This window comes from Falco rusticolus, chromosome 4 (genome assembly GCF_015220075.1).
Source record: "Falco rusticolus isolate bFalRus1 chromosome 4, bFalRus1.pri, whole genome shotgun sequence".
Taxonomy (NCBI): domain Eukaryota; kingdom Metazoa; phylum Chordata; class Aves; order Falconiformes; family Falconidae; genus Falco; species Falco rusticolus.
The window spans coordinates 43,756,400-43,782,546 of record NC_051190.1 but is presented as its reverse complement, the minus strand read 5'-3'; the positions used below and the strand labels follow the sequence as shown (position 1 = coordinate 43,782,546).

The following is a 26,147-nucleotide window of genomic DNA, read 5'->3' as shown; positions in this document are numbered from 1 at the left end:
ACTATGACCATAGTTATCTTGTCATCTTTTGTAGTTTTTGTAGGTGCCTCTCTAGAAATGTAGTCCTTCCAAATAATTGTTGTTGTGGCCTCTCTCCTAAAGGAAAGATCTGATTTAACCATGATTCCTGTTGCATATTGTTTTACTGTGGGTTGTTTAGGGTTTGTTCTCTTCCCAAGAAGATATGCTGTGGGTCTGCATATTGCTTTGCAGAAAAAAAACCTGTGGGTTTTGGCAATATACACACTTAGATTTCCATTGTGAGCAGATCCGTCAGGTTGGTTTCAGACTCTTGGTATCCAAATAAGAGCAATTTTTTTTAATCATTGCATTTCATGGAAGTTTAATGGCTAATTAATCTTTTACAAGTTTCCTGAGGTATGGAAAGGGGATTATACACTGCTAATCTGGACACATCGTTCTTATTATAACTTGATTAGAACTAATTCTTCTGTGGGAAAGCTAGGAGCTGGATGACCAGCTGATGGTAGGAACTGTTTCCCTGCTTTGCCAGCTCTTACTGGGTGTTCCAATTAGCTACATTCATTTTTTAATTAATTATTTCATCATTTGCACTGGGGAATTCTTAATACTTCAAATATTTAATGTCACGAGGCACTTCTTGGCCTCTATGGCATTCTTACTGTATTTAACCATTAGCAGCTCCTTGTATCCAAGTCCTTGCCATTTCAGTTTGTACCATATATACTTTCTGGAAAGATGACACTGTAAGTGGAGGTTTTCTGAAAGATTTCATCAGGATTTAATATTGCTGTTCAGCCTTAACAGTCTTAGTTGGGCAGTGCTATGCTTTAAAATGGCAGGAGGGTCAGGAGTGGAAGTTGCTGAAGAAACCATAGTTAACACAAGTGTTAGCTGCTCCTCATATCCCAGAAGCAAGAAGTTTGTGTTCCTAGGAAAGTCGTCTCCTTCGTGGAGGGCTTATTACTTAGCCAGACATGACCCAGTCCTAATCCCGTGACTGCACACTGATGCCTGTGCTGTTGGGATTGGCAGTATTTGGGGGGTTTGTCTCAGGGTATTCAGTACTTGGTGAGTACCTCTGGCTGTAGGACTTCAGTGCACAAAAAGTGCAGGAAGTCAGTGTGTTGCTCTGAAGCCTATTGCAGTCATCAAATGAGTTTACCCAGAAAAAAGAAGCTCTCTTCTCATTTATTTATGTGTTTGACAGCTCCTTGAGTGCTAGACTTGCAAATTAATATCAAGACTTGTGTAATTTGGAAGTATTTTTCCTCAGATCTATTTCCAGTAATTTCATGCCACGCTTGGTTATGTTTGAATTAGTATTTGCCATATGAAAGTAATCACCATGTATAATCTCAGTTCAACTGCAAAGACTATCAAATGCACATCTCTTCCCACCCCCAACCCATCTCTTTCTTTTTTGGGCTGGACTGCTGAAGAGGTGTCTAAAATTCAACCAATTCTGACAGCTGCTCCATGCCAAAAGGCTTAACTTTCAGGATTCCAGAGATTCCTTTATTGTTTCATTAATGCATGCAACCCCCCAGCCCATTCTCCTGTTAGATCTGCAGGGAGTGAAGAGCTGAGCACAGACCCCTATTTATTGTGAAAAAAGTTCATGAAAACAGTGCTAATGTAGTATACGTTTCTTAACAGCGGGGTCATGTCTCGTGTGGACTGAAACCCAAATAGATTTCTGTGCTTTGTACATTAAAGCATGCATTGTAACAGACCAGATCTTTTGCTTTTCTGTCTCTGGGTGCAGGTAGGAGAGGAGGCATGGATTGCAGTGAAGTCCACATGTCCTTGCAACTTCACTCTACATTATGAAGTGGCATCACGAGGCAACATTGTCCTTTCAGGACTGCAGCCCAGTAACATCACCCAGCAGAGGAGCAAAAGAGCCACCTTTCCCTTTGAGAAGAACATTGATATCGCACACTTCCCAGGAACAGGTAGCTAGCATCAGAAATGCAAACTCACCCCTGTTTTCAGGGAAAAACAAACTTTCTGCAAACCTAAGTATCCTCTTTTTTTGAATTTGGTGGTCCTTAAAGGGCACAGAATAATTTTGTGCAAGAAAAATACCGATCCATTGCACACATAGTCATAGGAACAAGGTAAGTTTCTCCAAGAGGGGTAATTCTTGCAGTTTTCTCTAGTCTTTCTGTAGCTTCTCTGTTAAAACCCCTCTAGTTTAATATGCTTGGCTTGGGATCAGCTGAGTAGCAGGGAAGCGTATGATGGGGCTGGGGCAATGTACTAAGCTGGTTGAGCTTAAAACTAGGAAGAGAACATAGATGGAGTGGTAGCAGCAATCAGGCTAAAGGAGAAGATCGTTCAGTCAGCATGGGAAGCGAAATGAAGTGTGGCCTCCTAGTTTGTGCAAGGAATAACAGAAAGATACAAATCTGGGGAATTCAGGGAACTGGGGATAAAGAATGGTGTGCATGGGAAGATGCATACAACAGTCTGTCTATCCTAGCAACATGTGCAATAGCAGCCAGTTTCAGATAATTTGGTAAAAAGTAAAAGAAACTTTCCTAGATGTGCCCACCCAGCTTCTGGTAACCAGTGGTTTAAGAATTTGTAATGACTTTCTTCACCGAAGGTTGGTTCTGAGCTGTTGTATTTAAAGATTGCCCAGAGGCACACTGGTTGCTCCATCATTGGAAGTGTTAAAGGCCAGGGCCTGGACTGGGCTCTGAGCAACCTGATCTAGTGAAAGATGTCCTTGCCCGAGGCAGGGGGCTTGGAACTAGATGATTCTTAAAGGTCCCTTCTAAGCCAAACTGTTCTATGATTCTATTTAACTGCTGCTGGTGAAATGATGCATAATCCTTTTTCAAACCCATTAATACTTTTTCTCTCTGCAGTGTTCTGCAGCAATGGATACTTTTCTTGTTTATTTTAAATGGCTTGATAACTTAATTGTGTATTTCCTTGGGTTTATGGCAGGCAAAACACTGGGTAGTCAATCTCTACCCACCTTCTCCATATTGCTCATTATGTTATGGGTGCTAATTGTCTGTCAGCTTTCACAAAGAAAAGAAAAAGGGAAAAGATTCTGAGTTCAAGAAGAGTTTGTGAAGGATGCAAGTCCTGGATGTAAAGTTCTGCGCCTTGCAGCATTTGAATAGGGAGGAAGAGAGTGATTTTGATAAATGAAACTGTCCCTTTTACAATTTATTTTTTAGCACCTACCAGTACCCCTGCAGCAGAGGTTGAAGTCTGCATGACATTCCTCCGTTTCTCAGTAGTTCACAACATGGCTCCCTTGGGCCGTCTTCTGGTGTATTATGTCAGGGAGAATGGAGAAGGGGTCACAGACAGCCTGCAGTTCACTGTGAAGTCCTCCTTTGAAAATCAGGTATTGGCAATGTAGCTAGTGGAGAGGAAGGGGTGGTGTCTTGTTACTCTTTGTAGTTCTGTCTGCTGATTTTGAGTCAAGATAATGGGATTTAATGTTAAATTCTTAGGTTTCTGTGGCTCTCTCGGCAAATGAAACAAGACCTGGTGATGTTGTGAACATCAAGGTCAGAGCTGCAAAATCAAGCTGTGTCTGCATTGCCACTGTGGATAAGAGTGTCTACCTGCTGAAGACAGGTTTTCAGCTGACAGCCAGTCAGGTAAAAGGAAGCTTAAGGCACTGATGTCTTTCTGTTAGTACCACTAAATGCACTTTACCTTTAGTTAGTAGCCTTTATACCGAAGGACAGCAGTCTCTTCCCTTTCCCTGCAGGTGTTTCAGGAGCTTGCAGAGTACGATGTATCTGATGCTTTTGGAGCTCCAAAGGAAGAAGGGCACTTCTGGTGGCCAGGCATGTCCTCACGTAGACGCCGTAGATCTTCTGTGTTTCCCTGGCACTGGGACATCACCAAGGATGCTCGCTTCGCGTTTACAGTAGGAAGAATCAGCCTCACTTCTCTATGGAGTGTCTTTTTTACTTTTATGTGTGCAGGATAATTTTCAGCTCTGTAGGCCATTGTGGGTTTTTTTTCATATCAGAGCTGTTTCTGCTGGGGGGTAGGCTGAAAAGTGATTTCTGAGAACAGAGAGTACAGCTGCAGCAAAAATCGTGGAGAAATGTGTTTTGATTTTGGCCAATCTTGATGAGAGGGCCAGATATCCTGTTGGGTGAAGTAATTCATGCTGATGCTCTGGAAAATTAGACAAGGGACCAGAAGATTCTTCCAGTCATGGGTGAGCTAGCAGATCCCTTCTGCAGTTACTTTGACAGGGAAGGAAGGTGGGATGTGAGTCTTTCCTTATAGCCTTTTCACTTTTAAACTGTTCTCTGGAAATCCTTTAAACTTCTTTCCTGCCCTAGTTCAGAAAGCTTCTGTGGCCATCTGTGTTGAAAGATCAGTAATGTTTTCTTTTTATCCTTTGTCTGGTTGTTACTTAAATGCCATATATTTAGGCAGTTGTGTTGGTTGGTGTCTTTCAATAGTTAAACTTGTCAGATTTTAAAAATCTTATTTCCTTTGGTCTGTGCCATGTATTTGCATCAGCATTCAGGCTGAGCACTTAAAACAAGTTAGGTTTGTTGGGGTTTTTTAATGTACTCACGCACTAATGCATTTCTTCACTGCTTTGGATACTAACAATGAAGTCCTTTAAGCTAAAACCAGTTCGGTCATCTCTAAGTTTTAAAAGACATGCTACTATGTTTCCATTAGCTTCTTGCTTTCCTTTTGATTAAAATGATTTTTACCTGATCTATTTGAAAAGTTCTGTTCATTAGCCTCTTTCTTCCCTTCCTACAGTTGCACAGTAGAGTCCATCCAACCTTGCAGACTCTGCTGACATCCTACCTCTTTGCCTTCCATGCTGCTGCAGCATGTAATCTCTGTTCCCTGGCTATGTGAAGCTGTAAGGACATGCCACATGGAAGGCCATGCTATGCATGTTACATGTTTTGTATTCTTTACATAGGCTTTTACTACTTGCTGCTCTTAAAGCCTAGAGAGCCAGTGTCACAGGTCTGATGTTTTATGTTCTTTCCATTTTTAATCCACCTACCTGCTAATAATAATGAGCCTTGATTCCTTCAGATCCTCTGTCTCTTCATTCTTTGTCCTTTTTAGCTAAATTGTTCTGTGTTGTCTTAAATCCCATAGGCTTCCACATACTCCCCCAATGCCTCAATTAAATCCTCATTACTATCCACTGCTGCAGGAGTTGCTGCTGCTTCTCTCTCTGTGATCTCTTGGGGTTTTGTTCTGAAGGTTTTTTCCTCTTACCAAGAGGTGTAAACTCTTGGGAAAAGATACATATGTTAATAGCTGGTATGTATGCATTGCTGTGTACATGATTAGTAATAATTGGATGTGTATGTGAAAAGAACAAAGCTCATACTCCCTTTGGTGTTTGGGAACTACTGTCTCTTATGAATAAGTGCATTTAGGGGACAGAGCTGGCAGACAGCTTTTTTATGAATTCTGTATTTTTACTGTGAAGCTATGTGGACAGTTTCCATTTTGCTTGGCATTCCTGGTAGTGCAGGATTGGTGATGTCTGATGTGAGAGCTGCCTGCTAACTGCAGCAGAACACACTGGAAACTTTTAGGAAGGGTAAAAAGCTGTAATGTAATTTTCTAGGGGAAAAATATGTGTAATAATTTTTCACCTGTAGCTGCCTGGCAGTTACACACACCCAGTAACGTTAGATATTGGTTTAAATACTTTTTCCAAGCAAATAAGAGCTTTCAAATAAAACCTCTGCCTATAAAGTGCCTATTTTCACATTAGCAGTCATTTTTAGATAAAGTTTTAAAAAATCCTCAAGTTTCAATTGCAATTTACCCCATAAACGTTGGAATAGGGTTGGGGAATTCTATTCAGAAAAGTTTTTATTGGTATATGTTTAATTTTTTAAAAAAATTTTTCCCCTTGCTTTTGTTTTGTGGTCTTCATTTCTATTGTCTAGGAAACCGGCTTGGTTGTAATGACTGATATAGTGAGCTTAAACCACAGACAGAATGGAGGCATGTACACAGATGAGGCTGTTCCAGCTTTTCAGCCACATACTGGGACGTTGGTGGCTACAATGCATTCTAAAATAACACCAAGGTAACATTTTTATTGTAATGCATATTGTCTATGTTACTCTTAGCTATTCTTTTTCTGTATTCTACTGATTTCTACTTCCATGCTGCCAGGAATCTGTTTGGTTTAGACAAGGTGGTGGTGGGGAAACTCTTCCATTTTCTTGACAGACCTAACAAAAATTATAACTGACACTGCTTTGTTAAATTGAAATTAGTCCTGGAAAAATGCAAAGTAACATTCTTCAAGATGATCATTTGAATCTTTTTGCATATCTTGGTTTTTGGTCGATTAGTTGTTGCTTCTCAATATTTGCAAGCTAGCACTTGTTTTGCAGAGTTGCTCATTGCTCATTATTTTGACCATTCAGCTGGTGGTCAAAATAAATAAAATGACAGACAGCATGAGGAAAAAGTCATGAAGTGCTGTGACTAATGCTGCAACTGAGGATGTGCCTTCCCTTTGTATTCTGAACCACCTGGTGGCCTCTTAGCAAAGTTTTGGAGGTTAGTTAAGAAAAAGATAATGAAGCGTGCCAGCTGTAGAAAAATGGACTAAATTATGAAAATATTAGAGATAAGGCAATTCCAAGAGAAGAAACTGAGGGGAATATAAAGTAGTGATTGTAGTAACTACTATTAGCAAGGCCACATCATGATATCATGGGAAGTCACATGCTCTATATGCTTCCTTTGATTTTTCTTGGTGTAAGAATGTAGATTGTAAAACTTTTTTCTGAGATTATATATGCTAGTTTTTAAGGTTATCTTGTTTATCGTATTTTTTTCTATGTCTCCAGACTGTTTGATGTGTGTGTGCACAATGGGATCATTTGGAAAGACACTAATTTGTGTTATGAATGATACACCAGTTCACTTTCCAATGATTCTGTACTAGCTAGAGTTTTGATGGGTCATGTGAGCTGCATTCAAGTGACAACACTGACTTACTAGTTGCTGTTAAAACCATCTTGTTAAAATAATTAATTGTCAAGGATCTATTTCTTGTTGCAGCAGAGCAGAGAAGAGAAAAAGAACCTTCTTTCCTGAAACGTGGATTTGGCGCTGCTTCAATGTCAGGTATTGACAGGGTATTTCCTTAATATGTCAGGTATTGACAGGGAATTTCCCTAATTTTGTCTAGAGGGTTATATACTCTTCAGCTACAGGAAACAAAGCTCTTTAAAACCTATACTCTTCAGCTACAGGAAACAAAGCTCTTTAAAACCTGCTGGAGTTACAGTGGCATTCTCTGGTATTTTTTGGTGTTGTTGCTTTTGTTTATTACTGCTTTAATCAATACACTTTCTTTGTAACATTTAATCTGTTCTTGAAGTGTATTCAATTACTGCAGGTTGAACCTTTTGGTTGTGACTACATTGCAACCCATGTATAATTCACCATGGTGTCACAAGCAGAGGAGAATCTTCAGGGAAGAAAAGGAGCAATGGTTTGGTTCAACACATGTCTAGCTTTTACTCATTTATGGAAAGGGTGTTACTGAAGAGCAAGTGAGGATATAGGTTTGCAGTGATACGCTGTTGTGAGGAAATACTCATTACATAAGCTTGCCTCACAGTAAATGCAAGTCAGACTGCTCTTGCAATAAAAAGGGACTGTAAGATATAAAGTGATGTTGCATTTCTAGCTCTATGCTAAAATTGTCATATGAACCAGAATTCTGTGCACCACATAAGACAGTGAAGGGTAATGGGAAGTCTTGCTAGCGTTCACAGTTAAGAGGCAAGACCAGCCCCTCTGAAGTTCCAGTTTACCTTTATGGAGGGGGATGAGTTGGGTCTGGGTTTGTGTTTGGACCCTAGGGTAACCCAGAAAGGTCAGCTTCAGTGAGTGCTACTGTTTTTTGTCCTTTTCACCCCTATTCTAGCATCAATTGCTCTGTATGCTGTAGGGGAAAGTGATCCCAGAGTAATATGTGTGAGTAGCTGGAGGCAGAATAGCTGCATCTGTAAATCCTCTTATAGCCTAACCATGCACTGGTGAGTATTCTATATTGATTGCTTTTTAAATTGCACAGAGCCCTTCTTTCTCTTTCATCTGATGCAAAAGCATCTCCCCCAAACCTTAATTTACTGCGTAATAAATCATGGATTCCCCCAGGTACAACTGGAACTAAAAAAAAAATGAACAAACAGATAACTAATCTCTCTCAGAAACAGCACATCTATGATAATTTGAAGGAATTCAAATACAAATAAAAAATAAAAGGCTTCTGCAGGTCTGCAAGTAAACTTCATTCTCAGTAAATGATTATAAATTAAATTTGACAGGAACTTGCAGCAAGTGTATTCAAATCTGTTCAATTGAGCATGAAATATGCTTTGTAGAAATACACAAAGAATTCCAGAAGTGCCTGTTTGGGCCTCAGCGAGCTGGGGCAGTTAATTATAAGTGGGAGAGTGTGGAATAAAAAGTTGCAGATTGCATTTTCTCCACTTCATTTCATTAGAAACAACCGAGTTGAGCATTCCTTGATTTCCACTCTCTTGAACAGGAAGAATTAATTTTTTTTTCCTACCATTTATAATTATAATATACAATCCCCCCCCAAAAGAAACAAAAGCCTAATGTCAACTTCCCAAACCAATTCTAAAAATTCCTAGAGCCTGGCTGGAGGGTCTAATGGCTGGAAATGTGTGTGTACTTTGGGCCCCTGCCCAGAAGTGTAAGTGCCCTCATGTGTGAAAATAATGTTAATGCTGGTTATGGGCTGAAATCCCAGTGGAAAGAACATCAGCTGCAACAAATTGTCTGGTTAAGCAGACTGGAATACTGCCAGTTCTGGAGCTAGGACACCCTTCTGCTCACTCTTCAGGGCTGAAGTTTATTGCAGGTACTGGCTGCCTAACTCAAGTTTAGGATGAAAACCTAAATATTAAGAAACTAGTGTGCTTAAAAGAAGTTTAAATAACTTGGTGCTGTCAAGCTGAGTGCATTTCCCAGGCTCTCCACTCTGTAGTTGGAGCTGGGGAACTGCATTCGTTGGCCAGAGGGCTTGGCAACTGACAGACCCTAGCATGCCTATTCAAAGGCATAGTGATCTCTAGTTATTTATCAAACTCTTTGGTTTAATCCTTTTCCTACTGTAATATACACACAGACTAGTACATGATATGCTGCCTAGTTACTACAACAGCTTGGGCTCATTGAAAATTACAAACAGTTGATTTAGATAATGAAAGTAAAGATACTTCATTGGTGCCTAAGATGTGAATAACCATCAGTTGAAAAGCAGTGAAAGTGCATTTCTTCAGTTTGTCCTGGATGTGAATCAGGCGGTGTTAGTGTTGAAAGACAGTGTGTTTGCTGTAGACTTACAGAGCTTATACTGAGGATCTTGCTTTCTTGAGTTCCATGCCAACTAAGATGCACGTTGCTCTCAAAAGATTACAGAGCTAGCAGCGTGTGTATCAAGCTCTGGGGAATAAATAAGAACTTGAGAGAAAACAACCTTAGGGTGTACTCATAACTGCACCAATCATCCTGCCAATTGAGCCATGAAATAGCTTTTGTTCTTGCTTTAGAGGAAATATTTTCTGTTCCGGGCAAGGCCAAAGCTTCTTTGCAGGAGGGAAATAGCAAAGTCTGCAGAACAAAATTGAATTTCTATTATTACAAAGCGTGGAAGAGGACACCAGTTTTATGATATCCTGTTGTGGTATGCACAGTAAAGCTAAATACTCAGAATATAAAATTGATTTTTAATAATTAGTTTCAATCCTTATTGGAAGAAAATGATGGTTTTGGAAATCTTCTGAGTCAGACATTCCAAAAACCAATGAACCAAAATGTTTCTGAATCAAAATACACTCCCCTGGACAAGCAGTTACTGAACTTGGTGTCTGGAAAATTTCTCATATGTCCTTATGTTCAAGCAGAGTCTGTGATGTGGCAATGTATACAAGGACAATGGGTTCCAACAGAAATTACTTTTATTTCACTAGCTGTTAAATAAATTATTGCTGAACTGTTTTTATCCATGTCCTCAGTCTAGGATTCTTTTCTTTTCTTTCTTTCATTTTTTTACATTTCGCCTCTAAGAAAAGTGACTCTATAATAAGGCTGCAAATGCCTGTAAAGCTTTTAATCCAGTAAGAATTTGTATGTTAGAGTATGTTTTGTGGAAGCAGCTATTTGCTGTTTGGCTGCTTATAAATGTCCATAGCTCTCAAAAAAACACTGAGCCTTTTATAAACTGTTGTTCAAAGCAGACACTGATGCAATGTTGTAAGTTTGGGTCTGGAGGGAGATCCCCAAAATGTTTGGCTCTCTGTGCTTTAGCTTCATTCAGAAGCATTTCATTAATCTGATCAAACTGAGTTATTCTCTATCCTCTTTGGTAGCAACATATCAGGAGAAGCGGAGCTGCATGTGGAAGTGCCAGACTCCATCACTACCTGGATAACTGAAGCTGTGGGTCTGTCTGAAGAGAAGGGGTTGGGCATTGCCAGTCAAACAGAACTAAAGACATTTAAACCTTTCTTCATTGATTTCACTTTGCCATACCATGTCATCCGGGGAGAACAGACCAAAATCCCATTGACTGTCTACAATTACTTAGCTGTCTGCGTAGAGGTAACAGCTTCTTTATACCTGCTGCTAAGTTACTAAGTTCTGCTTTATGATCAGAATTTCCTAATTGATCTATAAGTTACAGTAGATAAGGTATAGGGATAATGCAGTGATACGCTCAGCATAAATGCTTTGAACAAGATAAAAATACTGCTTTTCAATATGAATAAATGCTATTGCTTTATATTTTTCAGCTTGAAACAACTGTAGTAGTCTGAAGTGTCTTGCACCACTTCAGAAATACAAATATCGAAAAATATGATGCTGAACCACGGAGAATCTCCTTCCTAATCAGAAAACTGCTGAAAGTAGTTTATTTTGAAAGAATGCTTTTTTTCAAGAAATCCTGTCTCTGTAGATGTTTTCTTCTCAAGCTCATTATCTATCTCCAGTAGTATCATTCTGAACCACTTGTAGAACTGCTGAGCTGAAAGTAATGCTGTCAGTCGAATATATTACTAGAAGGTTGGAAGAATTAATAATCTGTGCATACTGTGATTTTATTAAACATGTAGTGGTTTTCAGATTTTTTACATATACTTGTTGGTTTTGCAGCTGAAATTTGCAATAAATGGCGTTCAAAAACTTTCACAGGTCCATGTGAAGATTTCTGTTCCAAAAGGTATAAAGTTTGTTGGACATCCTGGGAAACACCATCTGACAAGAAAGAAGTGCGTTGCCCCTGGGGAAGCTAAACCCACCTCTATCGTTTTGTCCTTCAATGAGCTTGGACTGAGCAACATCACTGGTAGTATAGAAATAAAAATAGCTTGCTGCTTGAAGGAGTTTTACAAGTCTGTCTTTTCATTGCTCTTTCAGAAGAAAGTTTTTATTTTTGAGTACCGAAAGTGGAATCAGTCACTCCACATCCTGCCAACTTAGCTGTTCAACCTCATTTGTTTCTGAGAAACAGATTCTATAGCTGTAATGCACTGAGGAACCTGTGTGAACAAACTTCAGCAGATTCCCTAGTCATTGTTATTCCTGTTGTGTGATATGTGGTCATGTAAGTTTTGGACCTGTTACATCTCCCTGAAGAGATCAGTGGAAAATTTTAAATAACAAAAATTCTGTACATCTTTCAAGCAGAATAATCACATAAAAAAATTGCAGCACTGGAAACTAGGAAAGAGTTTCTCTGTTGCCCTGTGGCTGTCCAAATATTGTCCAGGTTTAGGTGACCATTCAAAAACAGAATGAAGGTGATAGAGTTGATCATCGTGTTTTTTATTTACAGCTCTCTTGTATCTAATTCGTTTAGATCTTCACTTGAAATGTTGAAGATCTTCCTATCTCAAAATTTCTGTTTCTTTTCCCGTGTGTTTCTTTCTTAGCAAAAGCTTTTGCTTATGGTGGAACTAATTGCTGTCAGGATGGGATGCAGACCTTAAAGAATGGCAAGCACTCAGAGGACAATTATGTGGACAAAAGGACTCCACTGGGAGTGGATTATGTTCGCAGTAGTGTTGTTATTGAGGTAAGAAAATATGAATTTATAATATGGGCAAATCATGAAATTTTTTAGGTAGTTAATCAAATGTAAACAGATTTATAAGAATCTTCAAGTTGATGTATTGTATATTTACATGACTGGAAATAATAAATTGTAGTGGTATGTGTACAGAAAGAGCCCATTTGATTCTGAGTTCATGCCGGTACATCTTCAATACTGTTCAGACATAAAAGGGATAGAAATTTTATCGGATAAGCTTGCTTTGTTTATCTAAGAAATATGCTGTGGTGTGACATTTGCTGGTAGTGGTTAGCATATCTCTAGCTAACAGAATACAGTGTAATAACTTCATAAAGGATGTAAACCACTATGCAGTAGCAGAATATTATTTCTGTATTTTGTAAGTAAAACTGAATAGCTGTTACTGCTAATCTGAGTACTGTGTTTTTATGCATGGATTTCTGTCTTTATATAGCCAGAGGGACTGTCCAGAGAATATACCTATAGTGTGTTCTTCTGTCCAAATGGTAAGTTTATGATACGAATGAGATACTAAGTTTGTTCAATTTAGTTATAAATATAAACATATGGCTTCATCTCATGGTAAAAAATAATAAAAAAAAAAAATATCTGTTTCCATTTCCCTGTGATGGATGAGTTATGGTGTGTAGGATGAACCTTTGAATAAAGGATCTTTTTTACCTGGTTGGCTAATTATGAATTTGCTCTAGCTGCCCAAGTGATTTCTGGAAATGGCAATTAAATTCCTTTACTTTATGAAACAGTTTAAGTATTCAGCACTGTGGACAGTAACTGTGACTGTACTATGTTTTTAGTTGATGTTTTAAAGTTCAGTTCTGGAATCAGTATGTCCTTCCTACCTGAGATTTGGATAGCTCAGAGTTGGCTCCAGTAGCTAAACAGTGATGCTTTTGACTGCTAGATTAGAACTGAAAAATCACTTAAGAGACTTCATAAGAAATCCAGCTGAGCAGTTTCAATTGAATGATCTGCTATATTGGAAGGGGTTATAAAGAGAAGATGGGAAGAAATATCCATGTGTACTTTTACAGTTTGTTTAAGAGAAGCTGGAAAAAAGAATATGTGCTTAGGGAGAGGTCTGTTTGTTTAAATTTAAATAGCTAGCTATGAGTTATTTTTGAAGTATGTGAGCTAAGTTCTAATTCTTACAACATTCCGTTATTTTTCCGACTAGAGAAAATACACATTTCTACACCTAACAAATATGAATACCAATACATGCAGAAACCTGCCCAGATGACACACTTTGACATTGCTGTGAAAGCACACAATGATGCTCACCTGGCCTTGTCCTCTGGTCCACATGACATGGCAGAGATGACAGAGATTGTTATTGGTGGACATCAAAATACGAAAACATGGATTTCTGTAAGCAAAATGGGTGATCCGGTGGCCAGCAGGGACACAGCTGGTATCCTCTCCTGGGATGAATTCCGCAGCTTCTGGATCAGCTGGAAAAATGGAATTATCCAGGTAGTGAATTTATCTACGTAATAGTCTGGAAGTCTCTTGCTTTCTTAAACAGAGTTTGAGCACACATATGGCAGATTTTCCTTGGGTTTGTTACACAAGTTGAAAACTTCATTCCTGTTGCTTTTTCTGTATTAAGTCTTGATCGGGCTGTTTTAATCAGAGCATATCTGCTTGCCACATTATGTTCTCAGGACCTCAGTCTTCAATGTTTATAGTGCTAAGCGTTCTGAAGGCCTTGGAGGTCAAGTCTGTGGAATTATCATTAAACTTCCTTGGATTGTTTTGTGGGCGGGAAGGAGAAAGATATTAGTCCATCTACAATGTTCTTGGTGCACATATAAGTTACTAGATCCAAGGACACATGGCAGACTGATTTCATATATGCAGGTTCTTGGAACTGCATGGTTTTTTGTTCCTTTCAGGTTGGCCATGGTACTCAGGTGCTAAATGAGTCTATTATTGTGGAGTGGACAGTCCCCAAACAGCTTGAGGTGAAGTACATTGGCTTTTCCACAGGCTGGGGGTCAATGGGAGAGTTTAAAATTTGGAGAAAAGAAGAAACTGATGAAAATCACAATGAAGCATTTACACTTGGAGTTCCCCACAACATAATTCCAGGATCAGAAAGAGCTACGGCTTCAATAATAGGTATCAATTATGAGGAGCTATCACTAGGTACCTGTTGTCAAATATGAAGAGATGCTCCAGCTGTTACTTGGTTGTGATCAGTATTTGAGTAATACACACCAGATAAGATAGTCATAGGCAGTTACAAAGGTATATGCTGCTTGATTCTGGGGCAAATAATTGCTTGGTTGGGGTTTTTGTCACTTTTTTGAACCCTGTTTGAGTCTACAGTGACTTGAAGTTGATACCGTGTGAGGGCTTTGCAGAGGCACTGCCTGTTACAATTCACAGTATTTGTTTCATAATCCTCATAATCACAAATTATGCTGTGTTCTAAACTATAGTAGTCTAAATTGGGAAATCGTGGATAATCAGACTCTGAAATGTAAAATTTATTTATTCCAGCAAGAGCTTGAAGGGCTAAGACTTAACGTTTGAAGGACTTCCAACTTATGATACAGTTTATTTAAGCTGACTGTGTGTAGCTAGTAGAAATTGGTGTAGTCAGGTGGGTTTTAATCCTAAGACCTCAAAAGCAAGTAAAGCGCAATTCCTTGACAATGAACACATCATCTCTTTTTCAAACAGGAGATGTGATGGGTCCTACATTGAACAACTTGGACAATCTTTTGCGATTACCATTTGGATGTGGGGAGCAGAACATGATACATTTTGCTCCTAATGTTTTTGTCCTAAAATATCTGCAGAAGACCAAACAGCTCAGTCACGAGGTGGAGAGTGAAGCCACTGATTACCTTGTCCAAGGTAACTCATTGCACTTCCAATCTATAGAAGCAGAAAAAGAAGAGCCTTTGCACATGGCTGTTTGGGAAGAGCCATGTGCAAAATAGTTTTATAACTAAATACAGTTCTCAGGACGAGTAAGAATTCAGAGATCATTAAAAACAAGAATGACCTAAAGGGGCAAAGCTGTCTTTCGTATGAGTCAGACAATAGTCATGTCATGAAATCAGAGGTGACAGGATTAGATGGTTCTCCTCTGAAAATACAAATGTAAATGTAATATATTTATTGTATTCAGCAGCAAAAGCCCAGTGGTGCTTCCTTTGTCTGGCTACAGTCATTTCATTTGTAATTTTTTTGGTGCTTGCTGATAGCAGAAAGACAAAGGGAATTTTTTAATAGTCCAAGTCACTGTTTCCTTGGCACTATCAGCTGCTTTTGTTTCTTTTTATGAATATGCAAACCTTCCAGGTTTTTGGCTCCAAACTCTGCCTGCTAATTAACCCTTACAGAAGAAATCCTCAAGAGTTTTAAACTTCTCTGTGTTTATTGGAGCCCTGCCAAGTATAAGGTTTAGATGGGAAAGTCTGTTTGCTTGCTCTAAAAGGCTTTTGTGACTTACCAAGCCAGAAAACTTTTTCATCACTTAGTCATCCATCATAGAAAGTGCTGATTCCCAAAAATTCTCATATGTGCATTCCCTAATCTTTAGAAGTGGCCCGAGCTAAACTAGGCAGTAATTTTTCTACTTTCCCATAATGCAGTTCTACAAAAGCAGGTGAACAGGTGAAAACTAGAAAGGTGAACCTCTCCAGTGAGTCCAAGTGTCTAGAGGAGTGTTTAGAAAACAGAAGATTTCAGAAGAGCAGCAAGAAATAGAGTCTGTGCCGCTATCAAGCTAGCAAATGAATGAATGTAAGAGTAATGAAGCATAAGTCAACTCAAAATGAACACTCAAAGAAAAGAGCAGAGAAAATTATAAGGCTGACGTAAAAATACCATTACTTAATTTGTCTGTGTCACACACTGGAAATGAGTGCTTAGGAACAATCGAGGAGGAAGTAGTAAATTGTATCCAAGGCCTGCATAGAAGAAAAGCAGTCTGACTTAATGTAATGCCGATTTTGTTTGGAGGAAGAAAAAAATAATAGTTACTTACACTTTCTACCGTGTGCTTATATATATTCCACAGCCCACACACAACAATGCTTTTACTACAAGACCATCATTAATCTCTAGGGCTTTGTTCCTCCCATATTTCAAACCGTTCTATCTGCATTCCCTATGAGCATCAGAAACCTCTAGAGCAACAGGAAGAAGTGTAGGAGTCATAGGCAGTGCTTGCCTGGGGATTGTGGAGCTGCCTCTATCTGGAGAGGTCAACAAAGAAACTTTGCCTCCAGAAATGAAAAATTAATCCGTTCCCCTAAAAATGTCATGTAGTGTGGAATAAAACGTCTGTTCACGTGTTAGAGAATTAAGTGGGTACAAAATGCCTTTGACACGGTTGTCTTGCAGGTTTGACATATCTGTATCAGAAATACCCATTCTGAAGGGTTTGATTCCGAAGGGCATTTAAGAGCTTTATCAAAGTGTGTGTTCTGTATTACTCAATATAGAGGCTTAGAGTGTTTTAGCAGGATGGGCAGTTCATGGTTATAAGACAAGTTAGAGCAGCAAATTATTTTCCTAATAGGAAGAGCGTTTTGACTGTCTTTATCTTCAATTCAAAAAAGCATTCTGGTAGAGAGTTCTTAGCTTCAGCATTTAACATGTTAATAAATGTAATTTATTGTTATAACATGTTATATTATGTTTATATTTATATTATTTTTTTATTTATATTATGTTAATAAACATGTAAAATAAAACAAGTCTTGTAGGACAGCCCTAGCAGCTAGGAAGTGTTCGTATACATTAAGATCACAGCTGTTATTGTCATGTTGTATTAAAGTTGTTCCAAGCAACAGCTTTGGAGAAAAGTGAATCCAGTTGTATCATGAAAGGAAAAAAAAAATTATCTGCATGGTGCTTTCAGTAAAATGGAAGGAGAATGACTGTATGATGAAGTAAAAAACTTTCTTTTAATACTGCATCTTTTCAAAAAGTATCAAATTTTTAACATTTTTACTGGCCAAAATGCAGGAGTTGTAGTCTTACAGATGTTAGTGTGAATGGATTTCTGAATAAGCTACAGCATAAATAAGACAGAGCTGGCTTTATCACTCACAGAAAAATAAGAGGTTGCCTCAGGCAGCAGAATCCCTTACACTAGTGCCAGATGGTCTGAGTCTTCATTCACTTTGAATACTTGTTTTTCTCTGTGTGAGGATTTTGGACTCCCCCAGTTCTTTTGTGACTTCCAGGCTACCAGCGCCAGCTGACCTACAAGAGACAAGATGGTTCATACAGTGCTTTTGGCGAGAGGGATTCCTCGGGGAGTATGTGGTGAGTTGCTATTTAAAACAGAGTTAGAAAATTCAGTGTTTGCTAAATGGGAGAAATACACAGTTGGCAAGGAAAGAAGAGTAATTTTCCAGCTTCCATCATGGTATCGCACACAGTGGAGAATAGAAATAGTACTCAATGACTATAGACTTACTGTTTCAATGCTGCTGAGTGTTCATACTACACTAGTAGGTGTATTATAGTTGTTTCAAGACTCGGGGGCAGTTAAGATTTAGTCACATCTACTAACATGGCTGGGCTTTAGGCACAGAAGCTATAGTTAAGGAACGTATTTGGTCTACTGGAATTGAAGTAGTCATGTATGGGATGTTTAAGCACCTAATTCCACTAGGGAATGGAACTTCACCTGAAGCATGTACAGAGAAACTTGGTGTCTCTAGAAGTGTTCAGAGACTTCTACCGGGGTAGAAAAAAACCCAAACCCAAACACCAAAACCAACCCAGAAAACCCCAAAGAAGTCTTTCTCCCACGTGTTTTATATTCCCTCATGAATGAAATGGAATGGTATGGATTTATGCCCCAAGAACTGATGTGCAGGACCTTTGAATGTCAAACAATATGAGAGCCAGAAATTATGAAACTGAGAAATCAGCTCATCTTGCTGATGGCCCCCTTAGGAAACCACGGCCTTTAAGGTTGTATGTTACATCCCATTAGCGTGTTAGTTGACCGTAATGTCTCAGATGTTGTAGATTCTTGTCTTCATTCATTTGCTTGTGCTGTCATTTGGCTTCTTGATCTGCTCTCTATTTTGCTTTAAACTGATTTTCTTCATGAACTCATCTGAGGGGAAGTACCACTTCTATGATGCTGCTGCCTCACTGTTTCTAAGATAGTAAACTTTAATCTCAAATCTGGCATCTCCCAGTCCCTAGGTGTAAAATATGGTGACACAAAATTACTTAACACTTGAAAAATCCCCTGCCAGGCAGCATGCTTTCTATCCTCCCATTCCTCAGAGACTTGTAAAATGAATGATTCAATCTCCCAGAGCTGGCCAGAGTTCGCACTTGTTGCATGTCAGAGGTTTAGAATTCCAAAACCACTGCTGTTGCTTTCTCAAGTCTTAGCTCTGCGTAAAGTCTAACAGCCTCAGACTTTAGCAACTAGTCTGGATTTCTCTCTTTTCTTTTGTTTTTTTTAAGACTAACAAAATTGGAAAATTGACTTTTCTTTTTTTTTTGTTTTTTACAAATAATTCCATATTTATAAGCTTATTGATTCTTCATATAAAAACTTTTATAATGTTGGTAGCAGATGAGCACCTATAAAAGGGCACTGAATTTCAGAGTGTGTCAAAAATAAGACACATATCTTCAAGTTATACTTTTTGGTTTAATTTGTTGACCCTTAATCATGCTCTTATCCAGAAGTCTGGACAACGTTCAGGTGATTTAATGTACAATTGATTTAGTGTCCCAACAAGTTTTTTGGAAATTTGTGCTTTCTAAGAATGTTGTTTTCCCCCTACTGATACGTTATTCTGAATTTGTTTTCTCAGTAAAGATGATAAATTCGTATTTGCAGGCTAACAGCTTTTGTCCTCAAGTCCTTTGCACAGTCTCGTGGGTTTATTTTCATTGACCCGAAAGAACTAACAGCTGCCAAAGACTGGATCATCCAGCATCAGAAAGATGATGGTTCTTTTCCTGCTATGGGCAGGATACTAAATAAGGACATTCAGGTAAAAACTACACAGACTCAAAATCATGCAATAGGTGCATTTTTAAAGGTATTATCAAAAGCATGAAGTGATGTGGTTTCTTTATAGCTAATGTACATATTTCAAAGGCTAGAACAGTATAGGAAGAACCAGGAGAATTTCAGTAAAGAAGCATGTATGGGAACATTATCTGTGTGCTGTCCCATGAGAATGGGAAGGAAGGTGTCAAGTCTTGCAAAACACTTCAAAATCATGCCTTGGACTGTGAAATTACATGTGTTGAGTGTGTTCTCAGGCTATTGCTAGGGAAGGAAGCTACAACATTGGGCTGGGTTCCTAGATTTTGTCCTCCTTCTGTGCAAAGTAAAAGTTCTGTGATGCCACAACTTCTCTTATAACATATTCTTTGTCTTGCTTCAAGAGTCTTTTTATCCAACGTCCTTTTCCCTAGTTTTCATCCAGTCATTTGTGTTTGTTGCCCTCCAGGGTGGAATCCATGGTAAAATCTCCCTGACAGCTTATGTGGTTGCATCTCTACTGGAAACAGGTGTAACTTCTGAGGTAACAAAAACTTAGTTAAAATAGCTCTCGCGCTCTACATGTTCTAAAAAAATCTATTGTTTTTAAACTTGATTTTGCTACTGTTCACTTTCAAAGGTTCTGTGCTCGCTAGAATGATAGCATCCAGGTAACAGAGGCTGTTGGAAAGCCTTGACATTGTTCTAAATTTAAGGAATCTGTTAATTCAAGGTGATCCCCCACCATCCTTCCACCAAGGATTATTCTACCAGAGCAAAACTTTGCCCTGCAACCCCATCCCTCAACCTCTCCCAGAAATGGCTGCAAAAAATATTTTCTGCCTTATAACTTCAAGGTGTGATTGCAGGCTATGTGGATACTGGTAGCTTGGTAATATATACTTTAACTAGCTAGCTTAGTGCTAACAGTAGTTTCACTAGGGCTGCAGAGGCTTCAGGGATCCAGAAAACTTTTGCAGTCTGCCTTTGCTACAGTGGCCAAAGTGCTACTGCGATTAGATTACAGTGTCTTTGGAGAGCTGCGCTCCTGTAACGTGCTGGATTGAAGACTCTGGAGGAAAATGTTTCTTTTCTTTGTAATGAGACGGAACAGGAACACGGTGGAAAAAAGAATAGCTACATAGGAACATGCAATTATGCTGCATAATTTTTGAAGTAGAAACAAACAAAAAAATCACTTCCAGGACAACTGTTGTTTTAAAGATTTCTTCTTAACACTCATGGTAAAAACAGTGCACTTCTCTGTTGTATTTTTGCCTGCATGTCATTCCACTGGAATGGAGATGCTCAGATAACATCATAGTTAAACATTCCCACTAACTATGACTGGGATGTCCATTTGTGCCGAGCAAGTCATGAGTACAGATCTTCACTTGCTCTTCAACAGCCAAGGGAAAAGAGTCATGGTGAGTGAGTAGGTCTGCGCAGGTAAAACTGGAAGATTAAAGCAGGAGGTGTAGAGGATTTTGCAGCATGTCTTTGTGATCTGTACTTGGACAGAAGGGATTGCCCATTCTGGCAAAAAATTATGGAGACTTTGAAACAGCCAGTGCTAACAGCAGTATCTATTCAGAAACTGTGATAATCTCAGCACTTCTGAGGAATCCCTGTAGAGCTTGAAGAGTGAGACCATGCTGCCATCAAGCAGATGGCCCCTAACCCCCAGTTCTTGTTGGACTGGAAAGCCTTCAACCTTATTAGAAAGAATAATAATAAAAAAATTAGAAAATCCTCCAGTGCTCATAGAGTAACTTTCCACCTCCCTGTCAGCAGTGTCCCCCCTCTGGGAAGTGATGTGATACTCTCTCTGGGCTGCTGTGTGTCAAGACAGCCCTAGCATTTTTATTTGCTGGAAGTGCAGCTTGTGTGGATCTAATGGTTTTCCTAGAGGAGATTTGCAAGTGTTACTAATGATCTTAGCTAGGAAATGAGGAAGGTGAAGGTTAGTGCCACAGGGAAATCAAAGGAAACCAAATTACATCAAGTCCAATTAAATTGTTTCTATAAATTATCAGAGCCACGTTCCTACATGGTGAGGTCATAGAGGGAGTTAATAAAACATGTTTGTTGGCTGCAGGGACCCCTGGGAACCTTGGCCTTTATTATCCTCTGGCGTCTGGTAGACGCTCCAGAGTGTCAGGAACACAATCAAACACACAGTAGAGAGCTCACTTCTGCTCTGTTCATCTGCTGCCTTGCAGGGGCCTAAAATTTCTTCAGCTTTAAGGGGGAATAAATGTGTCTCAGTGTTAGTCTAGATCATTCTTGCTATGCTGTTTGTCCTTTTTTTTGGAATTTGTGATACATGGCTTTTCCTAGAAAGAGCATTAGTGTCATTCTGCAGAGAGCAAAATGCATCTTTCCTAGTGTATTCTTTTATTTTCTTGTTATTTTTGTTATCTTTTTTTTTTAACGGACACTAAGTAATGAGAAATGAAGTGATTCTGAGATACAGATGCTGGTAATATGTCTGGGCTTTTCCCCCTAAATATAGGAAGAAAGAACAGCTGTTGACAAAGCAAAACACTTCCTAGAGTCCAACTTGTATTCAGCAGAAGACCCCTACACTACTGCCTTGACTGCATATGCCCTGACGCTGCTACACAGTCCCTCTGCTGCTGTGATGCTGCGGAAAATGAACAGCATGGCTATTACGCAAGGTACTGTGCTCCTGGGTCCAGTCTGGCAAGTCCCTGAACTGGCAGTCCTCTTACAGGAACAAGCAAATAATATTTGCAACTTGAATGATATATTTGAGTTGCTGGGGAGGATAGAACTGGTGAGATGAGGTCTTCCTCATGGCACAATTTGACTTTGTGAGGCAAGACTTTTCCTGAATCTCTCTAGAAAGGGCTGGCTACCTTAGTTCCAGGCATGCCGTTGATACTGCGGGCAGGCAAGTGTACCAGAGGCTCTGCAGTGCCTTTCCTGTCGTTATGACAAAGTTTGCCTTGTAACAGTCACAGTCTCTGATGGTGTATTTTAATCCAAAATCCAAGAATTACCTGGTTTGTTATGTTGAGCCATCTTTGTAATTGCAAAGGGAGCCTCTTCACCAGGGGATGCTTGTCTAAAAGGAGGGACAGTGCAGTTCAGGGCATGAATCTGTTCTTTGAGTCAATGCAGAAGTAGGATTTGATTCTTCCCACATACAGAGGCTTAGCTGCAGTCCTGCTGTAATAACATACATATTCCACTGTCCTATTTCCTAGACGGCTTTACGCACTGGAGCTTGACGGGAACTCTTGTTACTGATGAAGATACCTTCATGGGATTTAATGATGGTCTCTCTCAATCAGGTACTTCTATGGCAAAGACAGAGATAAGGGAATAGGCTGCAACAGCAGGCCACTGACTGCGTGTATTCCAGTGAATTGTTTACATGATCTAAGGTATTCAAAAAATGGCAGTCAGGGCAGGGTCTGGATGAAATGAGATGAAACAAAAGGCAGGTGACATTATGCTGAAGGAGCTGGTTAAGAGCAAATGAGAGACAGAGCTAGATGTGGTCAAGATAGGACTGTCTTTTCAGCCCCAGCTATCTCAGCATTTTCCACTCTGGTTTTATAAAGACGGTGATACAGAAGAGTGAGAGCCATATGGGATTCCATCAGGGAGGAATCATTTGAAACGGAAATCTGAGAGAAGTCAAATACATTTAATTTTAGAGGTGTTTAGCTTTGTATTTTCAAATGAATCTAGGGATTGTATACCCAGCTTTTAATGGCAGTCACTGGCATTTCAGCCGATTTCCTAGACTTAAACTACCAAAGCCACAACAACAGTGAACAACGCTGTATTTTTGAGTCACTTAAAGCCATTGATTCTTCTGATGTAGGTGCACCGATGTTCAGGAGGAATCTAACTGGATATTGTATGAAAATTTCTAGGACAGGAATACAGTATGGGCAGCAGCAAAGTAGAAATGGAGTGGGAGAGAAATTACTTATGGGGTACAGTGAAGTAGAAACAAGGTTAACTGATCTAAGGGAAGAGCTTATGTTTGAAGCAGAGATCTTTGGAAGGTAATACATCTTGGGTCCAGACATCTTTTAACTTCATTTTTTTCTTCCTGTATTTACTTCTACAGACTCTTAACTTTTTCTTGGTTTTCAGTTAATGAATATTCATAGAACTGTCTCTAGGCCTTCCCAGATTCTCCTTCTAGACGGTATTTTGATTTTATTTTATTTTTTTACCCCCTCTTGTACAGTTGTTTCTGCAGAAGTGGAAATGACATCTTATGCCCTTTTGACATACACACTCCTAGGAGATGTGGCCTCTGCTCTCCCAGTAGTAAAATGGCTTTCACAGCAAAGGAATGCACTTGGAGGATTCTCCTCTACTCAGGTGGGCTGCCTCTGAAAAAGCTAGCTTCAGTACATGCATAATCAACTGTAGAAATCAGTTGGTTCAGGAACAGTCAATGAAGAGTTTCTGTCTAGAGTCTTGACAGAAACTGTGTCCTGATAAGAAGAAAAATTTCCCATTGCTCTTCTGCCTCTTTCTCAGACTGATAATTTGAAAGGAACCTGGACTTTGTCCTTACAGATGCACTTGACAGCAAAAGTGAAAAAAACCTGATATTTCTTTTGCTATCTGAATTAATAAGGAAGATTTTGCTACCAGACACTGATGATCATACAGCACAGTGCTTGTTTGTAAGCTTACTATGCTCCTGTATTCTTCACTATTCTGATCTCTACCTCTTCTGATCCCTAGGACACATGTGTAGCCCTGCAGGCTCTGGCTGAATATGCTATCCTTTCTTACGTTGGAGGAGTCAACCTTACCATTTCCTTGGCGTCTACTAATCTAGACTATCAGGAGACATTTGAGCTTAACAAGATGAATAAAAAAGTCCTCCAGACTGCAGTGGTAGGTGGCTTTGTGTTTATGTAGCCATATTTTTAAAGTGATCCATGTGAGCTGGGTTCTGAATGACAACTTGGATGAGTTCAGTAATGGTAAAAGCACAAGTTAAACACTGAGATCTTGATACTTTCTGGGGTTTTATGGCTAGATTCTGATGTGGAGGAGGCAGCACTCAAAGTTAAAGGCATTTTTCATCATAACTAATGCCTGATGCTTATGTTGTGCTGCTGCTTGTTTCCACCATTGTTAAATGCAAGTGGCTGAAAAGAGTAAGCCATTCTTACTTCACTTCTGCAGTCTCCTTTATAACCAGAAAGATATTTTGTATAGAATAAAGCTAAAATTGAATTTGTTTCCTTTCTGAGTGCCATGTCTTGTCTGTGTCTTAACTGTGGATTCTCCCCAGATCCCCAGTATTCCGACGGGGCTGTTTGTGAGTGCCAAAGGTGAAGGCTGCTGTCTGATGCAGGTAAAGTTGCCATGGGGCTGGAGAAAATATGTGAACAGATGGCCTGTAAACTCACAGTCTTTTTGCTACTTTTTTAATCCCAGTTTGCTGTGAGGAAGGTGTTACACTTTGAATTTCTCTTAAAGCAATTATATAACGGGATGGTGCTTTAGTTCTTAGACGTAAATGTGACTGTAGTGGGCTGAATCTACTCTGGTACGGCTTTATCTATGTATAACTGTTGTAAAGCTTCTGTTGCCTCTGTGCCTGCCATTGCCTTCCTCTGAAGGATCTGGTGTTTATGCTGGTCTTTAGGGAACATTTGTAGATGCTGTGAAATGTTGGGGTCTAATAGGCTGCCCTGATTTGTTTTGGTTTTCCCCTCTTTCTGCTGCAGATTGATGTCACTTACAATGTACCTGATCCTATTGCCAAACCAGCTTTCCAGCTCCTGGTTAATCTGAAGGAGCCAAAGTCAGAGCAGCATTTTCAAGCTCCAAATCTCCTGCGGTCTGTCTCTCCAGATGAGAATCGCTCTGAAGCCTTGCACAGAGAGAGGGCACTGGTGGATGATGATGACCCAGCTTCAGATCAGGACCATCGGGAATACAAAGTGATTCTGGAGACCTGCACTAGGTAGGAAATGCCAATCTGCATCATGTCCTGCCTGTTTCTCAGAGACCATCTAGTTTGCTGATCAGCACTTCTGTACTGATACATTCATTGATACAGGAAAAATACTAAATAACGCTATATCTCAAATAGTGTAAGATAGAACACCTCACATGCAAGATTTCAACCATAATTTTGAGTTGTAGGACAGAGTTAATGTCTGGACATTCACAAGCGTTGTCTTTAGCATTAATAATTTTAGTGCAAAGTATCTGTCAAACATAGAGAAACAAGAACAAAATTTAAGAGGACACCACCTTGTTTTTTTACCTTTAAGTTTCATCATTGCCTCTCCAAACCCTGAAGACAACAAATTGAATGTCTTTTGCTTGTATCAGGAGGAAAAGTAGCAGCTCTGGATTATTTTCTAGGTCTTCAGTAACAGGCTTTCCTTAAAAGCCTAAAAGAACTAGGTAATTTCAACTGATTAATCAATATCTTAAATGTGTCAATAGACCTATAAATATTATTGACTTGACTTAAATGTTTGAGTTACTTATTTTTCAGTTTTGGATACCAAAAACCTAACAGAATATGCTTGTTGCCATGGTATGAATTTGGAATCTATGGTAAAGGCACAATATGTGCAGATATTTGTTAATAAGTTCTCTAAAGCTCATTGTTTCTCTTCTTGTTCCATACAAAGAAATTTAAAGTAATTTTTAAAGATGGCTTGCTACTAAAGCTCCACAAGTTTCATTCCTAGCTCTCTAAGCACTTTGTAAAGACATTATCAATTCCATCTCATTTTATAGATTGGGAAGCTCAAGATATTAAGAGGAAACAGCTTGCCTATAAAGAAACAGCAGGAAGTATGGTTTGACCTGTATTTAATCCATTGAAACATTTTGCTTAAACACGTTGGTACTGCTGTGGTCATCAGGAGCTGCTGATCACTTTACAAAATATTTTGATTTTTGAGGAGGTTGTTGGAAAGCTGGCCCAAAAGACGGGAAGCCACAACCAAAGTAAATAAGGAGGGCTTACAGCATCCTACTGTATAACAGAAAAAA

The 26,147-nt window shown here is 39.2% G+C and overlaps 1 protein-coding gene across 5 annotated transcripts in view; it reads left to right on the top strand.

Annotated features, from left to right (window-relative positions):
- Positions 1–26,147, top strand: part of CPAMD8 (C3 and PZP like alpha-2-macroglobulin domain containing 8) — a 54,441-nt gene that overhangs the window by 11,712 nt on the left and 16,582 nt on the right. For 4 of the 5 annotated variants that reach the window (XM_037386739.1, XM_037386737.1, XM_037386740.1 and 1 more), the window contains 22 exons: positions 1,751–1,940; positions 3,183–3,355; positions 3,465–3,614; positions 3,728–3,889; positions 5,919–6,061; positions 7,051–7,116; positions 10,401–10,632; positions 11,224–11,377; positions 11,964–12,106; positions 12,558–12,609; positions 13,299–13,597; positions 14,020–14,245; positions 14,813–14,989; positions 17,335–17,416; positions 18,966–19,122; positions 19,588–19,662; positions 21,634–21,799; positions 22,352–22,438; positions 23,353–23,489; positions 23,862–24,017; positions 24,421–24,483; positions 24,860–25,098. In XM_037386739.1, the coding sequence (XP_037242636.1) occupies positions 1,751–1,940; positions 3,183–3,355; positions 3,465–3,614; positions 3,728–3,889; positions 5,919–6,061; positions 7,051–7,116; positions 10,401–10,632; positions 11,224–11,377; positions 11,964–12,106; positions 12,558–12,609; positions 13,299–13,597; positions 14,020–14,245; positions 14,813–14,989; positions 17,335–17,416; positions 18,966–19,122; positions 19,588–19,662; positions 21,634–21,799; positions 22,352–22,438; positions 23,353–23,489; positions 23,862–24,017; positions 24,421–24,483; positions 24,860–25,098 (3,329 nt within the window). The remainder of the gene's footprint in view (positions 1–1,750; positions 1,941–3,182; positions 3,356–3,464; positions 3,615–3,727; positions 3,890–5,918; positions 6,062–7,050; positions 7,117–10,400; positions 10,633–11,223; positions 11,378–11,963; positions 12,107–12,557; positions 12,610–13,298; positions 13,598–14,019; positions 14,246–14,812; positions 14,990–17,334; positions 17,417–18,965; positions 19,123–19,587; positions 19,663–21,633; positions 21,800–22,351; positions 22,439–23,352; positions 23,490–23,861; positions 24,018–24,420; positions 24,484–24,859; positions 25,099–26,147) is intronic. The other variant, XM_037386738.1, reaches the window with a different exon arrangement.